The following is a 15,805-nucleotide window of genomic DNA, read 5'->3' as shown; positions in this document are numbered from 1 at the left end:
TCCTTGCAGGCACGTTTGCAGCAGGTATATGTGATCTTGTCACTTTAGCAACATCAGAAACGCATCAGGCAGAGTGTCTGCTACGTTCTGAAGCTCGATAATTCGTCGCACTTCAAGTTTGGACTGTGCGGTACAGGGATCGAGATGAGACATAGTGGGGACAGACCACGACAATTCCTGTCGTTCCTGTTGAACAGATGTGTTCTTATCTCCCCCTAATGACGGGAAGACTGTCTCATCAAAGTGACAATCCGCAAATCTAGCGGTAAAGAGATCGTCTGTCAAGGGTTCCAGGTAGCGGACAATGGTTGGAGATTCATATCCAACATAGATGGCCATTCGCCGTTGTGGACCCATCTTAGTACACTGTGGCGGCGTAATAGGCACATAAATGGCACACCCAAAGATGCGTAAGTGTGAGATATCAGGCTCGTACCAGTCACTAGCTGTAACGCAGAATAAGGTTGGGTGGCAGTGGGTCGTAGACGAATTAGCGTCGTTGCGTGCAGTATTACATATCCCCAAGCGGAAACAGGGAGATTGGTGCGCATAACCAATGTCCGTGCTATCATCTGTAGTTGTTTGATAGCGGCTTCCGCGAGACCATTTTGGGTATGAACATGGGGAACTCGATGCTCGACATCAATTCCCAGTGACATGCAATAGTCATCAAACATTTTCAATGTAAACTCCCCAGCATTAACAAGTCGAATTGACTTAATTGGATGGTCAAGGTAGTGAGCCAATGGACGTATAATCTGGGCGAGGAGTTTAGCATAAGTAGCATTTCGAGTGGACAATAGCGCTACATGTGACCAGCGTGTCGACGCATCAACCAATACCATAAAATATTTAAAGGGTCCGCATGATGGTTGAATCGGTCCACAGATATCCCTTTGGATTCTCTGTAAGAACGGAATGAGTATTTTGGGATTCTTTACGTAGGAGGTCTCGGTCATAATTTCCCTAAGGAATAGGCTTTGCAAAATGAGCGAGGGGCCTTAGAAGCAACCAATGAGGATTTTGGTTGGGCCTGAGCGTCTATAGCGCTATTAGAAGCAAAATGTGTGACTACATCACCCATCATGGCGTTGGAACAATGGAAAGTGGCATCCATGGCGTCTTGGCCATGGGGATGAACATCCATGGCATCATGGCCATGGTTGGCGCCATTTATGGCATTGTCACATGGGACATTCGCAGCCCTATGGTGGCGATGGACACCGGCGGCGCCAGATATGGTGGCGGCGGTCACACTAAGTCTGAGAATCAACCTTTGATTCTTGCTTCGTCTCGCTCTAAAGAAAGGATGTTCGTGTGAAGTCTTTAGTATACGGATCATCATATCACGACCAAGATGTCCTAGTCGGTCATGCCAAAGCCAATATGTGTCAGAATCCAAGAGATCTTCTCTTATCACGTTATTGGATTCAATTGGTCAAATTGTAGTGACATAAAGTCCACTAGATTGACACATAATCTTCTCTAAGATGCGCTTCCGTCCGTAATCATTAGAGGTAATGCAAAGGAACTCTTTTCCGTTCTCATATGCGTTTCCGCATGGAATCTGTTGACAATAGGAATTGGGTCATTCCATGTCCTTGAACTAAACCTAATGGCCCAGCCATTGTAGTCACAGAGGAATATGTAGGCAACATCTCTAAGAATAATTGTCTATGTCGTAGAATGGTGTGCATAGTCGCACTATCCGCAAGACATTGTAGTTCTCCAGAATCCATTCCTAAAATAAAAGCTCATAATTAAAAAGGAGTCATAAAGAAAAGAACTCAACTTTTATTAATAAGCCAAACAGAATTACATCATTGTTTCTTTAGCCAAAGAAAATCTAATCCAATAAACTAGCTAATGCAAAACAATGGCAGTCGTCTAACTCATTTCTGTAACTCTAACGCAAATGTGACCAGGTGAGTAGATAGATGTCGGTGGAGCAAGGCTCGCTTAAGTACCACTAATCTCAAAACATTCCTGAACATCACATTTACTTTGGGTGAGCCTACTTTGAAGAAAGACTAAACCATTGGCATCTACTACAAAAATAATATGGAAAATTGCCTACATCTCTTGGAAAATGAAAAGACTTAATCAAAATCGCCAGTTTCTTAGCCCTTGAAGTCGTCCACCCTAGAAATTTACTTGAACACTTTGCTCATTGTATATCACGTAACTCTATAAATACCTTATTCGAGAAAAAGGCAAAAAAAAATTACAAATGTTGTGTGACCCTAAATACACGGAGTTTTGTCACAAAGTGTAGAATGTAGATAACAGCACCATTCCAACGAACCTTTCCTTAGGGGTGGACAAAAAACCGAAATGAGGCTGAAAACCGACCGAACCGGGCCGGTTTTTCCGGTTCGGTAACCGAACCGATGACTTTGTGACCGAAATTTGACAGAACCGGACCGAACCGGGTGTGAACCGGGTCGGGCTCGGTTTTAAATCTTGGACCGACCGGTTTAAACCGAACCGAACCGATATTTAAATAAATATATTTAAATTATTTTTATATATATTTTTTTATACATGTCTTCAGATGACTGGTGGAACACAAGGGCTGAGTGGACTACACCACACCAGATCACTCGACCTTAGAAAACCCTAGACACCTAATCGAGCGACCTCATTTCATTTCCGCCTCACTCTCTCTCTCTCAGTCTCTCTCTCTCTCTCTCTCAGTTTCTCAAAATCTCAAATACTCACCCTTCGCCGCTCTCATTCCAGATTTCCAGCGATCAGAGGCCGCCCTTCATCGATCACCTCTTCTTCTCTAAAAGCCCAAAACCTCACGCTCTCGCCGTTCACTCTCCCTCTCTTCCAGATCGGGTCGGCCCCTCGGCCCCTCTCTTTTCATTTAAATTTTTTGATTTTGTGTCTTGATTTTCTGATGTAGGGATCTCCGATCAGTATTGTGTGTGTGTGTGTGTTCATATTTTGATTCACTAGATGTTGCTGTTTTGGGATTAGGGTTTGAAGTTTCACTTAAATTTTTTGTGTCTTGATTTTCTGATGTAGGGTTCTCGAACACTATTGTCAGTATTGTGTGTGTGTGTGTTCATATTTTGATTGTTAATATGTTGCCGTTTTGGGATTAGGGTTTGAAGTTTCACTGTTTGTGGGTTTGTAATTTGTGTTTTAAAGTTTTGAATTAGGGCTTTTGTTAAACGGTTTTGTGATCTGTGATTGGGTGATACTTGTTTGGTTAATTTGTGATTCTACGATAAACTGATTTGTGATGTGGGTGATAAACTGATTTGTGATGTGAGTTTAAGACTCCGGGTTCATGATGCAGGATAGCTGATGGATGAATCGTCGATTCCAAATCAAGGAGCCGGGACTGAGATCACTGGAAGCAGCATTGGAACCAATGTTGCAACCCCTGCATCCAGTGCCACGGTTCCACCTTCTAGTGTTGCCACCCCTGCTCCAGAGCCACTAGTTCAGTCTGCTGCAAAGAGGAAGAACAAGAGCGTGGCGTGGGAGCATTTCACGCAGTTGCTCAATCCTGACGGTTCAAAGTTGGTGAAGCCGAGGGCAAAATGCAACTACTGTCCGCAGACATACTACTGCCACACAAAGTCAAATGGCACGAGTTCGATGAGAACTCACATGCTTTATCAGTGTAAGAAGTGTCCCCTTTATATACCTGCAAAAAAACAGAAAAACCTAGTTTTTGATTCGGTAGATAATGGGGGGAAGCTAGTTGCAAGGGTTTTTGATCCGGAAGTTGCTAGGGTAGCTTGTGCTAGGATGATAATTAGGGATGAACTGCCCTTTAGCTTTGTTGAGGGGCAGGGATTCATTGATTTCATGAAGAGTGTGCAGCCACAGTTTAAGCTATTGTCCCGCAGGACAATAGCTAGGGATATATGGGATCTGTATTTGTCGGAGAAGACTAGGATCAAAAATATTTTAGCCACTTATGGTCAGAGAGTGTCCCTAACCACTGATACTTGGACTTCGGTCCAAAATATCAACTATATGGTTCTCACAGCCCACTTCATTGATGATGAATGGGTTCTGCACAAAAGAATCCTTAATTTCTGTGTGATACCAAACCATAGGGGCAAAACAATAGGGCAGCTAGTGGAGACTTGTTTAATTGGGTGGGGAATAGAGAAAATTTTCTGTATTGTGGTGGATAATGCTTCTCCTAATCAAGTGGCTTTAGATTACATGAGAGAAAAGATCGGAAATTGGAAAGAGTTGGTCTTGAGTGGGCAGTTTCTACATTTGAGGTGCTGCTGCCACATCCTTAACTTAATAGTTAAGGATGGGATGGATGAGCTGGATTCTTCAATTGAGGGGATTAGAAACTGCGTAAAGTACATTAGGTCAAGTCCAGCTAGGCTAGAGAAGTTTCGAAAGTGTGCTGCCCAAGAAAAAATTGACCATAAGGGGGGGATAGTGCCTTTAGATGTGTGCACTAGATGGAACTCGACTTATTTCATGCTAGACATAGCAATCAAGTATCGGAAAGCTTTTCTTAGGATGGAGGATGATGATTCACAGTTTGAATCCTATTTCAATGAGAGGGTTGGTGGGAAGAAGAGAGCTGGACCTCCAATTGGTCTTGATTGGGAGAAAGCTGCGAGGCTGGTCAAGTTCTTGAAGATATTTTACGAGGCAACACTTAAGTTTAGTGGGACACAAGTTGTGACTGCAAACCAACCATTGCTTTGGATGTGCACCATCATTGGAGAGTTGGACAAGTGTACTAAAGGTAAATATCATTGCACAAATTCTGTTTTTTTTTTTACTTGTCAGTTTTCTTTTTTTCTAAATATAACATTGCATGATTTCTGTTTTGACAAGGTGATGATGCATTGATGGCGAGCATCGGGAATTCAATGAAGAAAAAGTTCGACAAATATTGGGGGAGGCTTGAGGAGTTGAACAAGATACTTTTGGTAGCTGTTGTTTTGGATCCAAGGTACTTCTGCTTTGTATTAAAAAGTTGCACCTTAATTTCTGTTTTCTGCACATTCTGGAACATTGCTGCAATTTTGATTTTCAATTTTTTGTTTTTAGGTACAAGTTGTTGTACTTGGAATATTTTTTTCCAAAACTGCAGCAAGACATTTCCATGGTGACTGTGATGGTGAATGAAGTGAAGAGCATGTTTCTGCAGCTCTTCCTTGAGTATGCAGAAAATGATCCGGAGGCAGCACAAGCATCTTTCTCTTCAACTCAGCCTAGGTTTGACGCTGCAGATGCAAGTACTGTGGAAGAGGACAGCCATGCAGCAAGCATGATTGAGTTCATGAAGCTTAGGCAGCAAAAGGATGTTGTCGAGATCAAGAATGAGGTTGATAAATACCTGCTAGAGCCATCCGAAGACCCTGCAAATCAAAGCTTTCAGCTGTTAGAATGGTGGAAAGAAAATGCTGCAAGATTTCCAATTCTATCGCAGATTGCGAGAGATGTTTTGGCTGTACCTGCATCAACAGTAGCTTCCGAAAGCGCATTCAGTCTTGGAAAGCGGATTGTGGATCCATTTAGGTCAAGTTTGACCCCTAAAATGGTTGAGGCCCTTGTTTGTTCAAATGACTGGTTGAGGGCTACAAGTAAGCCGTTGTTCAAAGAGCCTACTAGGGATGAAATGGAGCAGTACTCTGAATTGGAAAAGATGGAAGCAGGTACATTTTTATGTTAGTTTGTGTAACTTTTAGTTTCTTTGATTTCTTGACTTTGCATGTTGACATGAAGTTCATTCAAATGTTGAATTATGACTGTCTGATTTGGGAAATCTTGTAGATTCAGGTGTATCATGTGCTATAGATGACCTTCCTGCTGAAACTCTCTGATGGAGAGTGGGAGACATGGCATGGAGTCATCAATGATGGGTGAAGTTTAGGAGCTGCACTCTCCTTTTGTTTATATTTTATTTGCTTAAAAAGACACTTGCTGATGGGACTTTGGCATGTAAATAAGTACTTAAGTAGTGATGATGAAATCGAACTTTGTTCTGTTTCAAGTTTGGGACTTTGGAGTTTGGAATGTAACTAAGTAGTGGTGATGGACTGATGGAGTGAGATACAAGTCCGTCTTGATCTTTTGAAGTTTAAATTGTTTCCTGTTTGGATGTTTGATTGCTTAGAATTGTTGAAAATGCTTAGAATTTATCAGGTAAAATCTTTGATGAATAATGGGCCTTGAAAATGGTCCAGAAAAATGGGCCAACACTGAATCGGTGCAGTCCACAACCGAACCGGGCCGAACCGAAAATTCGGCCCAACCGAATTTTCGGCCTAACCCAAGAACTTTCGGTTGTCGGTTTGAAAATGGGCCAAACCGATAGAATCGGGTCGGAGTCGGTTTGGGCCTCAAACCGACCCGCCCCGACTTATGCCCAGGCCTACCTTTCCTATTATATAATTAATTAAAATTTACATTAAAATCCCAACAAGGAGTAGTAGTCGGAAACAGTGAAAGACAAAGATCTGACCAATTGGATTTCGTGCAGTCCACAGTACTTCACTTCTTCTATCTGTACTCCACTCTCTCACTTCCCATCCACTCCACTTTCTTCTTCTTCTCTTCCAAACCCAGAAACTCAAAATCCACAGAGATCCCACCAACCACTTTCCTCTTGTTTCTGCTCCAAATCAAACACACCCAGATGGCTATCAACCGAGACTCCACTCCCCCTCCAAAGATCGGCAAGATTGGGCCTTACACTGTGTTCATGACTCCACCCTCCACTCCAAAACCACCAGAAGAACAACAACAACAGCAGCAACAGCAACAGCCCATCTTTGATTCTCCCAAGAAAGTTGTCCTGCCTCCGGTTCAGCCGCCGCCTCAGCAGTTTGTGAAGCCGGTCGCCGGCGATGGCTCTGTTGCTGGGTTCTTCAAGAATGCTGTCACTAAAGTTCAGAATGGTAATGCATGCTTTTCGTGGCTTTTGCTTTTTTGTTAAGCTATGTTTGGGAAAGTACATGAAAAGGGATTGGTCTGGAAATAAAGAAAACCCGGATTAAATTTTGTTGTGAAAAAGTTAAAAAAAAAAAGAGAGAACAGAGTTCGGTAACATATTGATTTTGTAAACCATGTTTGTGGTTTCTCCAGATCCTGTAAAATCTTGGGTCTGGTGTTTTAGGGGATGGCTTCATTGATATTTCATTGGCTAGTGACATAGTGAGTGAGCTAGTGTTGTTGTTTGCTTGTTTTGCAGCACATTCGAGTTTGGATGATCACTTGGCGCGCTGGTTTGGGTTGAACCAGTCAAAGTATCAGTGGGCACTTGATGATTATTATGAAAGCAAGGGATTGGTAAGCCGTTGATTGCTTCTGTTCCTTGTAGTTACTTACTTTTCAGTTCACTTTTTATGTTGGAATGTTTAGCAGCTGTGTGTTGTTAATTTAGCTGTAGATATGACAAAGTCTGCGTATGCTAGATAAGGAATTCAGATTGGTTCTACTATTTCTTTTGTTTCATTATGCATTCTCATACAAACACACGTATCGTCTTTCGAAGACCTATTGCATACCATCAAATACACCTTTTGCTATTGAAGGCTACTTTTCAGACCTCTGGCCAAGGAATGGTTATGTTTAAATTCTTTCTATTGTGTTAAAACTTAAAAGACATAACAGTTGCTGAACACATGTGGAACCAGGATCTGGGCCTGTTACAAGTTTACAGTGGCATATGTCAATTACTGGAGTTTGGTGTATGAATGGCATTCTGGATGCCATAGTAGTGTTGACCTACTGAAACTCACAAATCCTTGAAGTATGGTCCAACTTATACTAAAAGGGGTGCAGCAATAAGGGTGATAAGCAAAGAAAGGACATTGAATTTTGCTAAAGACAATCATTCCCCTTTCCATGGTAAAGACTTCTGTAGTGACTGACCAAGAGTATTTGAGCTAAAGATAACCAACATTCATGTATCCAAGAATTTAGTTCTGACTTTACAGATTTGAGTATCATAAGGTAAAATTAACACCAAATCAGAAGGTATGTTACAAGAACAGCCTATCTTCTTTCTTGTCTATATAAGGATAACCCCAATATAAAATATCTGAAATATTAAGATTCATAGCTATATCATATGAGAGCTAAAGTAGTGCTGAATGAGCCATTCTGTCTCATGATATTGGACAATGGAAGGAAAAGCCTCATGACTTCTGGTCATTTAGGTTTCAACTTCTGTTTATGCATGTTGGTTATTTTATAGCATCACTGGTGTCTCTTATTCAAACTGAATGGAGAGAATGCAAATCGTATCAATGTGAGATGACTCCCATTTTTGGCAGAAGTTATATTGGGATGCTGGGGTGACTTGGGAATCGACAGCACAGATTTCTGCTCTGTTTACACATAACTGTCTTGGTTTTGGAAAACAAAGTGTTGTTGGGGTGCGGTGTCCTTGCAGTTTGTTGGGTGTTGTGATGGAAAGAATAAAAGAAATTTTAATGTCTATCAAGGGGTAGGTTGAGGATCTTTGGGAGAGAGGTGTCCTTGCAGTTTGTTGGGTGTTGTGATGGAAAGAAATAAAAGAAATTTTAATGTCTATCAAGGGGTAGGTTGAGGATCTTTGGGAGAGAGTATGATTTTGGGCAGTTGTTTGGGCTTTGGTTTCTGAGATGTTTAAACATTGTAGTTTCTCTTGTATTATAAGGGATTGGATAGCAGCAGCAGTTTAGGAGTACTTTTAATTTCTCTTTTGGAGTTTCCCGAGGGATCTTTGGAGTACGTTGCTTTTCTTCTGAGATTTAGCTGCATCTTTGTTTTGTGGACTCCTTGTCCATTGTGTCTGTATTCATATTCTTTTTAATAAAATCTGTTTCTTTTCAAAAAACAAAGAAAATGTTGCAGTAGAGACTTTGTTAGACAAATATCTGCCATCTCTGTTTTTTGTTCTCCATCTCCCTCATTTTCTCTTTATCCTTGTGCACTTAAGTTCAATGTAGCAAAAGTTATGTTATTTTGAAAGTGGCCCTGTTGCTAGTGGTATATAATCCATCTTTGATTATTTTTTCCTGGATTTTTCCACGGCCTTTCTCTGATGTCAGAACCATACCGGACACTTCTTGATTGAAAGCCTCACTGAAACCCTTATTTGGAGCACTCATCGACCTAATATCTGAAATAAATAGTTCTTCCCTAGCCCAATGGTAGATTAGTGTAATTTATTTTTCTAAAATTAGGTGGTGATCCCACACAGACTTTCCAATGTTATGAAACACTACATACAAATGCTTGATTGATGTGGGACCTTCAAGTTCATGGATAGTGCATCTATGTTCCTTCCCAGTGGGATGATAAATGTTAACTTGAATAGCATGATAACGTTTTTAGCTTACTTGATCTTCGTTGCTGTTAAACCTAACTAATTGTTTGATCTTTACCTGCTTGCAGGAAAAGGGCAATGCTAAAGCACAAGAGGTATCTAGCAAAATGCAGAGTGTATAACATCCTTTCTTGACAGGTAACGTGATGCTTTTTTTTCTTTTTCTTTTTTAAAATTCCATTTCATGTTATATCAAAGATATTTTTCTGCTCTTTAATTGGGAAGTTTACGTAAATTTGCAGAATTGACTGCAAGAGAGAGCTCGTGAACTCTTATTCTGAGTATACAATATTTATAGTATATATGGAGTCGCAGAAATGCAGTTGAGTATGTGTAGAGTACAACCAGCATCTGGGGCTCTGGTTAATGCAATTCTCTACCTACTGAAACGGCTAAGTTTGGTTGTCTAACAGTTTCTAAGCCATGTAATATCATTTAAATCTCTAGTTTTCAGCCAAACTTGTGTTTTTTTCACTCCTTAAGCAGTTAGCTGATGTATTTCAGTTTATTGATTTTGTACCTTCAGCTTGTTGGTGTATTTGTATTTTCTGTTGAAGCCATTGTTTGCAACTTATGATTTCAAGAGATTATCATTTTTTCTTGTTGGCATGCAGTCTTGTTTCTCATTCTGGCACAAATATAATCACAGCAGCAATAAATCTATATTTTACCAACTGTAAATTAGGGCTATTCTTGTGTTCATAGACGGAGAGTCAAAATAATGGTTCACCTTTGTGAGGGTAGAGCGCAGGGTGCTGTATTTTAAACCATACTAGTCAGTAGTCACCCAATAGATCAATCATGGAGTTGCATTTTTTGCATTAGACAGGCACTGATAGTGGAATGGCTAAATGGTTAGGCTCGTGTTTGGTCCCAATGTGATCTGAATCCGAATCCCTACAGGCGGTGTTGGATAAGGGACTCTATGGGGGTAGATGATACTTTCGTTTGAAGTTCTTGTTCGTTGTCATCAAGTATCATTTCAATATCGTCTGTTTTCGTTTGAGATTACGTTTGCAGAACCAAATATGCAGATATAGTGAAAATGCGAATAAAACAAGATGTAAACTTGTTTCCTATAGTTGCAATCAGAAACCAAGATAGAAGCCAACTTTTTGGTTTGCTGTAATTAGATGACAGAAGATTTTTAAAATGTGGTAAGAAGCTTTAGGATGAGCCAAAAAGTGTAGTAAATAGTGCGATGACATAGATTGGCACACCTTGCCAGTTTATGTTTTTTAGATGAGTATTTTTTTTAAAGATGAGTATTGGTTAGAGGAGGGACTTGTGATTATCCAAGATATACTCTATGAGAATTCTTGTACTAGTACTCGAGGTGTTATATGCTCCCCTCGGTGTACAATTATCCTTATTTTATTATTAATATTTGGGCGTGGAGCTGAGCCTCTAAATTAGGTTAGGTTCCAAACTCCTTAAAAAAAAAAAAAAAAAAAAAAATAGCGCCATGACAAGGATTCCAAGCCAGTTTCCATAATCCATCCTGAGCTTTCCTTGGAATATACCTGATTACCTGTCATGGACTAGGCCATGCATCATTTGCAATGTCTCCATATGTACCTGTTCCATGAAAAAATTGTATGCTTTGGCTTACACATAAATGTTTATATAACGAATATATTAAGGGCAGAATTTCTCTGGTCTAATTTGCTTTTGTTTCTGCTGGACAATTATAATATTCTTAGAGCAGGCTGGCTAAAGAAGTCAAAATAGGAGTAATCAGATCAAGAACGGATCAAGGCTTCCTGTAACTTTGTGACATATGTTTTTCTTACAGCCGGCCATGTTTCTTCTGAGACATCGTGGGAAGTCCACACTGCTTCAAGAATATTCATGGGATAAGGAAAGGATACCATAATACCATTAGAGTAGTCTTATTGGTCAAATTCAAGGATGGATGGAATTTCTTATGCATTGTCCTTCCTCTTCTTGAAAATATAATGTCCATTTCGCGTGTAATGTAATTTCTTACACACATACATGTCTGCAAGTTTGTAGAATACTATTTATTCTGCTGTACTCTATCTCCTGTTAAATGTGGAGTTACTCGAGTACACCGCCAAGCAGTGGACAATTAGTTGCCATTTTTGTGGGATTCGGTGTGTTTTCCTTTTCTTATTTTTCTTCTTGGTTTATTAGTTACTGGTTAGTTATACTTGAAAATAACTTTTAGGATGCTAATGGGTTTTCATTGTTTTCTTGTATTTTGCAGTAGTCGTTTTTGTGAAGATCACATTATTGGTTGCAGTATGCAGAAAAAGGAATCAGAGTAGGATTTCTGATAATAAACCAAGTTTTCTCACTCTCACAATGGACAAATTTCTGAATGACATGGAAAGAGAGAAGCCCATCAGATTTACTTCTCAACAACTTCGGATTGCAACTGATAACTTCACCAACTTGCTGGGATCAGGAGGGTTTGGTGCAGTTTATAAAGGAATATTTAGTAATGGAACCCTTGTGGCAGTCAAGGTTCTAAATGGTACCTCTGACAAGAGAATTGAAGAACAATTCATGGCGGAAGTTAGTACCCTTGGCAGGATTCATCATTTCAACTTGGTTCGTCTTCATGGTTTCTGCTTTGAGAGACACCTCAGAGCACTTGTTTATGAGTATATGCCAAATGGTTCACTTGACAAGTTTCTGTTCCATGGAAACAGGATTGTAGGATTCGAAAAGCTTCATGACATTGCGGTTGGGACAGCTAGAGGGATTGCTTACTTGCACGAAGAATGCCAGCAGCGAATAGTCCACTACGACATAAAGCCTGAAAATATTCTTTTGGATGTGAACTTCTTTCCTAAAGTAGCTGATTTTGGTTTGGCGAAGCTGTCCAACAGAGACAACAGTCATATAACAATGACAGGGGGGAGGGGAACTCCTGGTTATGCTGCACCAGAAGTTTGGCTGCGGTTTCCTATAACCCACAAGTGTGATGTGTACAGCTTTGGTATGCTATTATTTGAGATCATAGGTAGAAGAAGGAACCTAGACCTGAATCTTCCGGAGAGTCAAGACTGGTTTCCGAGGTGGGTATGGAAGAAGTTTGAAGCTGGACAACTGGGAGAGCTAATACTAGTTTGTGGCATAGAGGAGAAAGATAAAGAGATAGCAGAGAGAATGGTAAAAGTAGCTATATGGTGTGTTCAGTATAGGCATGAGTTGAGGCCTTTGATGAGTGTGGTGGTGAAAATGCTGGAAGGAGCACTTGAAATTCCTGAACCTTCAATTAACCCATTTCAGCACTTGATGCCAGGCACTCCTATCATGGTAGCATATAGCACTAGTGCGTTCGACACTGATTCCTCTCAAACGATAACTGGATATAGCTTCTTGCGTGGTACTCCTATCATGAAGAAATACGAGATTGAAATAGCATCCATCTAGTGAAGCAAGCTGAAGTAACTGCCTTCCTCATTTTCTTTCTTTCCCTCTTGCAAAATGTCATATCTTTCAATCATGTACGTTACGTACACAGGCACATGTTTTTCACTTTTTTGATGTACAGCTCCTCAAACTATGCTAATCAGTAGTTATCATTGGTATGTAAAACATTCAAATTGCTATTTTTATGTTCCATGACCCAATATTGGAATTTCTAGGAACTAGGAAGTGCCGCAATGTAAATTCTATGCATCTAATAATTACTGCAAGGGATTTGTGAGATTAACTCGTCATTACATTTTCTAAATCGTTAGGTATTATCATCGTTAAATTCGATGACAGATGTTCAAACCCGCAACAACATTAGCTGGTCTAAGTGGGAGTTGGCCAAAGGGTATCTACGTTTAAGAGTACAGTAAAACCCCTATAAATGAAATTGTCGGGAGTACAAAAAATTATTATTTTAAAGAGATTATTATATTATCAATAAATGGATAATTTATTAATGTTAAGTCTCATACCTAGATTTATCGGTTTACTGGACATTTGGACGGTAACCGATCAAAATTTTTACTTTTACTTTCTTTTCAAACATTTAGGGGGAACTCCAAAGTTGACTTTTCTTCGGTTCATTTTTTGAGAAAACTTTCTTCATGAAAGATGTAGAGCACGTTAAACCGAGTCCGTGGATATGCAGCACGTCAAAATTGGAGTTCGTATGATATACGGTCTACGAAAGTTGAATTATTTCGTTGGAGTTTTCAGAGACTTATTATAGGGGCAATATATAGTGAAATTTTACAATCATAACTATATAAGGAGGGAACCCTAGCGTGGGGGAGGGGGACCCTTCCTTTTTCTCAAGCCATATACCTTATGTGAGAGAGAGAGAGACAGCTGATCGGGCTAACTCGACCCGGGACCGAAACCCGGCAGGTTCTCTGCCGTTCAGCTGTCGCTGGACTCGCTATAGGTAAGAAAAGGAGCGCCTCTCCTTCCTCCATCGATCCATCATCTTCATTTGGATTGATTTGTAGTTTATACCAAGATTTAAGGCCTAGAAACTCGTTCGGACCCGTGAAAATTGACCCGGCCGAATGTCCTCCTCTTGCCACCTCTGCGACGAAACCACCAAGGTTTTGAAGCTTGTTCAACGCTGATCAATCCCTCCAAACGACGTTGATCGATTTGCAGTGAAGAGGATGAATCGAGGTTTTGGAATTATGGATTCCCGAAATTTCCAAGGTAATTAAATCCGGCACTTTCGTTCAAAATATGACTTTGTAGTTGAAAGAGTTGTTGGGCTTGCTGCATTGATCATTTTGGCATAGGTCTCGCTATCTGAATCGGGGGTTGAGATGGTGGTTAGAGCTTAATATTACGAGCGTGTGGATACAATTTGGTAAGTTCACGTTGAACTTTGGGATCAATAGGAATTTCTGAAGTTTCAGGAATTCATGTGCAAATTCATATTAATCCGACCGTTAGATTGTTGTAATATTTCATTAGGACGTTAGAATAATTAAGTTGGGTAAACCCTTGGGCCTCGTTTGGATGGCAGGAAATCATGGTATGGAATGGGAATTAATTTCATTTTCCATGTAGAGGTGTCGTTTGGTTGTAATTAGAGATTGGAAAGGAAATAAAAAATGAGATTTGACTGGAAATTGACTCCCTCATAAAGCCTGAATTGAATTACCTAGTAAGGGATGGTATTCTAATTCCATTCCCACCATCAAAGGCAAAATTACATAAATTATCCCTCTAAAAAATTTATTTTCTCTCGCAAACATTCCTTATAAGTTAATGTCATATTTGTACTTTAATTAGTAAAAGGGTGTTATTGAAAATTATAATTTTATATTTCATTCTTGTGACTTACCAAACACTACAATAGGAATGAAAAATAAATTTCATAATTTAATTTTCAGTAATGTTCCAAACACCCACATGGAAATACCAAAACCTATTCCATTCCATATCGGTCTGGAAAGGAAAATAAATCATTTTCCTATTTTGACATTCCTACCAACCAAACGGGGCCTTGAAGTTTGAGTTGATTCCGATGGGATTTTGGATCCCCGACAAATTATTAATAAAGGGTTTCGGAAATTGAATATTAGTTGATTATTTTGATTTATGAATTATGACTTAGTTGAATGTTATTTTATTTCCGACAAGAGTGTTGGATTTGAGTGTTAATTATGATTTCCAATAAATAGTTCAGATTTTTGTTTTATATGTGATTTATGGCTTTCTGATGATAATATCGTATTTGTGCTTGGTTGTGATTGAAATAAATGCTTTGGATTGAATTTTGGTTATGATTATGGATTTTCGGTATTGGGTGACTATGAATAATATAATAAATGATTGGGGTATTTTATGTTTGTGAGTTTGTTAGTATTTGATTAAATGTGATGTGTTGTTGGAGACACTAGGAGAGACGGGATGGACTAGTGGTCTCAGTTTGTTACACCAAGAGAGATGGGATGTACTGGTCGCCATTATTGAGGATGTGGCACCAAAAGAGAGGAGATGTACTGGCGGCAACTGTTGTTGTCGAGGCACCAGAAGAGAGGGGATGGATTGGTGGCCGTAGGTGATGTTGAGGCACCAGGAGAGAGGGGATGGACTGGTGGTTGTCATGATGGTTGAGTTGAGATATGTATGTTATGATCGTATGTTATGATAAGAGATCCTTGTGGTTGATAAGTGTGTGACCATTTCTATCTTGAGCCTAATGACCATTGAGGTGAACTGGTGACCGTTATGATTGTGAATTAGAGATATGTATACAATGATTGTGTGTTATGATATGTGTTTGAGCCCAAAAGTATTTTTGGCAATATCCTTTGAGAGGGTTGAGCATAGCGGGCCGATACCAGCGGCCCAAAAATAAGTCTACTTGGGTTTGGGTTATAGCTTCGCCCATTCCGGAATCCATAAGCAAAACGAGCCCTTATAGGATTCGAGTAGCAGAGATCGATTATAAATCTTCAATCAATAATCCTTCTATGGCAAGGAACCGTCGAAACCCTAGTTATAAATACCAGGTTTCAAGGGACAACGAAACACACAACT

General features: G+C 39.8%; 2 protein-coding genes across 2 annotated transcripts; both read left to right on the top strand.

Moving 5' to 3' along the window:
• The first annotated feature begins 6,463 nt into the window (after positions 1-6,463).
• Positions 6,464-9,928, top strand: LOC133713001 (uncharacterized). The gene is made up of 4 exons (XM_062139126.1): positions 6,464-6,902; positions 7,196-7,293; positions 9,388-9,457; positions 9,562-9,928. The coding sequence occupies exons 1-3, from the start codon at positions 6,641-6,643 to the stop codon at positions 9,439-9,441; spliced, it is 414 nt and encodes a 137-aa protein (XP_061995110.1). The 5' UTR covers positions 6,464-6,640; the 3' UTR covers positions 9,442-9,457; positions 9,562-9,928.
• A 1,293-nt stretch (positions 9,929-11,221) lies between these two features.
• On the top strand, positions 11,222-12,859 carry LOC133712629 (rust resistance kinase Lr10-like). Its single transcript, XM_062138736.1, has 2 exons — positions 11,222-11,436; positions 11,550-12,859. The coding sequence occupies exons 1-2, from the start codon at positions 11,373-11,375 to the stop codon at positions 12,722-12,724; spliced, it is 1,239 nt and encodes a 412-aa protein (XP_061994720.1). The 5' UTR covers positions 11,222-11,372; the 3' UTR covers positions 12,725-12,859.
• Positions 12,860-15,805: the final 2,946 nt, after the last annotated feature.

The sequence above is a fragment of the Rosa rugosa genome, chromosome 5 (assembly GCF_958449725.1).
Source record: "Rosa rugosa chromosome 5, drRosRugo1.1, whole genome shotgun sequence".
In the NCBI taxonomy this organism is placed as follows: domain Eukaryota; kingdom Viridiplantae; phylum Streptophyta; class Magnoliopsida; order Rosales; family Rosaceae; genus Rosa; species Rosa rugosa.
The sequence above is the reverse complement of the archived record's forward strand: the minus strand, read 5'-3'. Positions and strand labels throughout refer to the sequence as shown.

What these genes read in the sequence shown, in the direction of transcription:
- LOC133712629 (XM_062138736.1), top strand. Translation starts at nt 11,373, where the DNA reads ATGTGGAGTTACTCGAGTACACCGCCAAGCAGTGGACAATTAGTTGCC. An exon ending in TGCCATTTTTGTGGGATTCG is followed by an intron (nt 11,437 to 11,549) that starts GTGTGTTTTCCT and finishes TGTATTTTGCAG; the next exon opens with TAGTCGTTTTTGTGAAGATC.
- LOC133713001 (XM_062139126.1), top strand. Translation starts at nt 6,641, where the DNA reads ATGGCTATCAACCGAGACTCCACTCCCCCTCCAAAGATCGGCAAGATT. An exon ending in TGTCACTAAAGTTCAGAATG is followed by an intron (nt 6,903 to 7,195) that starts GTAATGCATGCT and finishes CTTGTTTTGCAG; the next exon opens with CACATTCGAGTTTGGATGAT. An exon ending in ATTATGAAAGCAAGGGATTG is followed by an intron (nt 7,294 to 9,387) that starts GTAAGCCGTTGA and finishes ACCTGCTTGCAG; the next exon opens with GAAAAGGGCAATGCTAAAGC.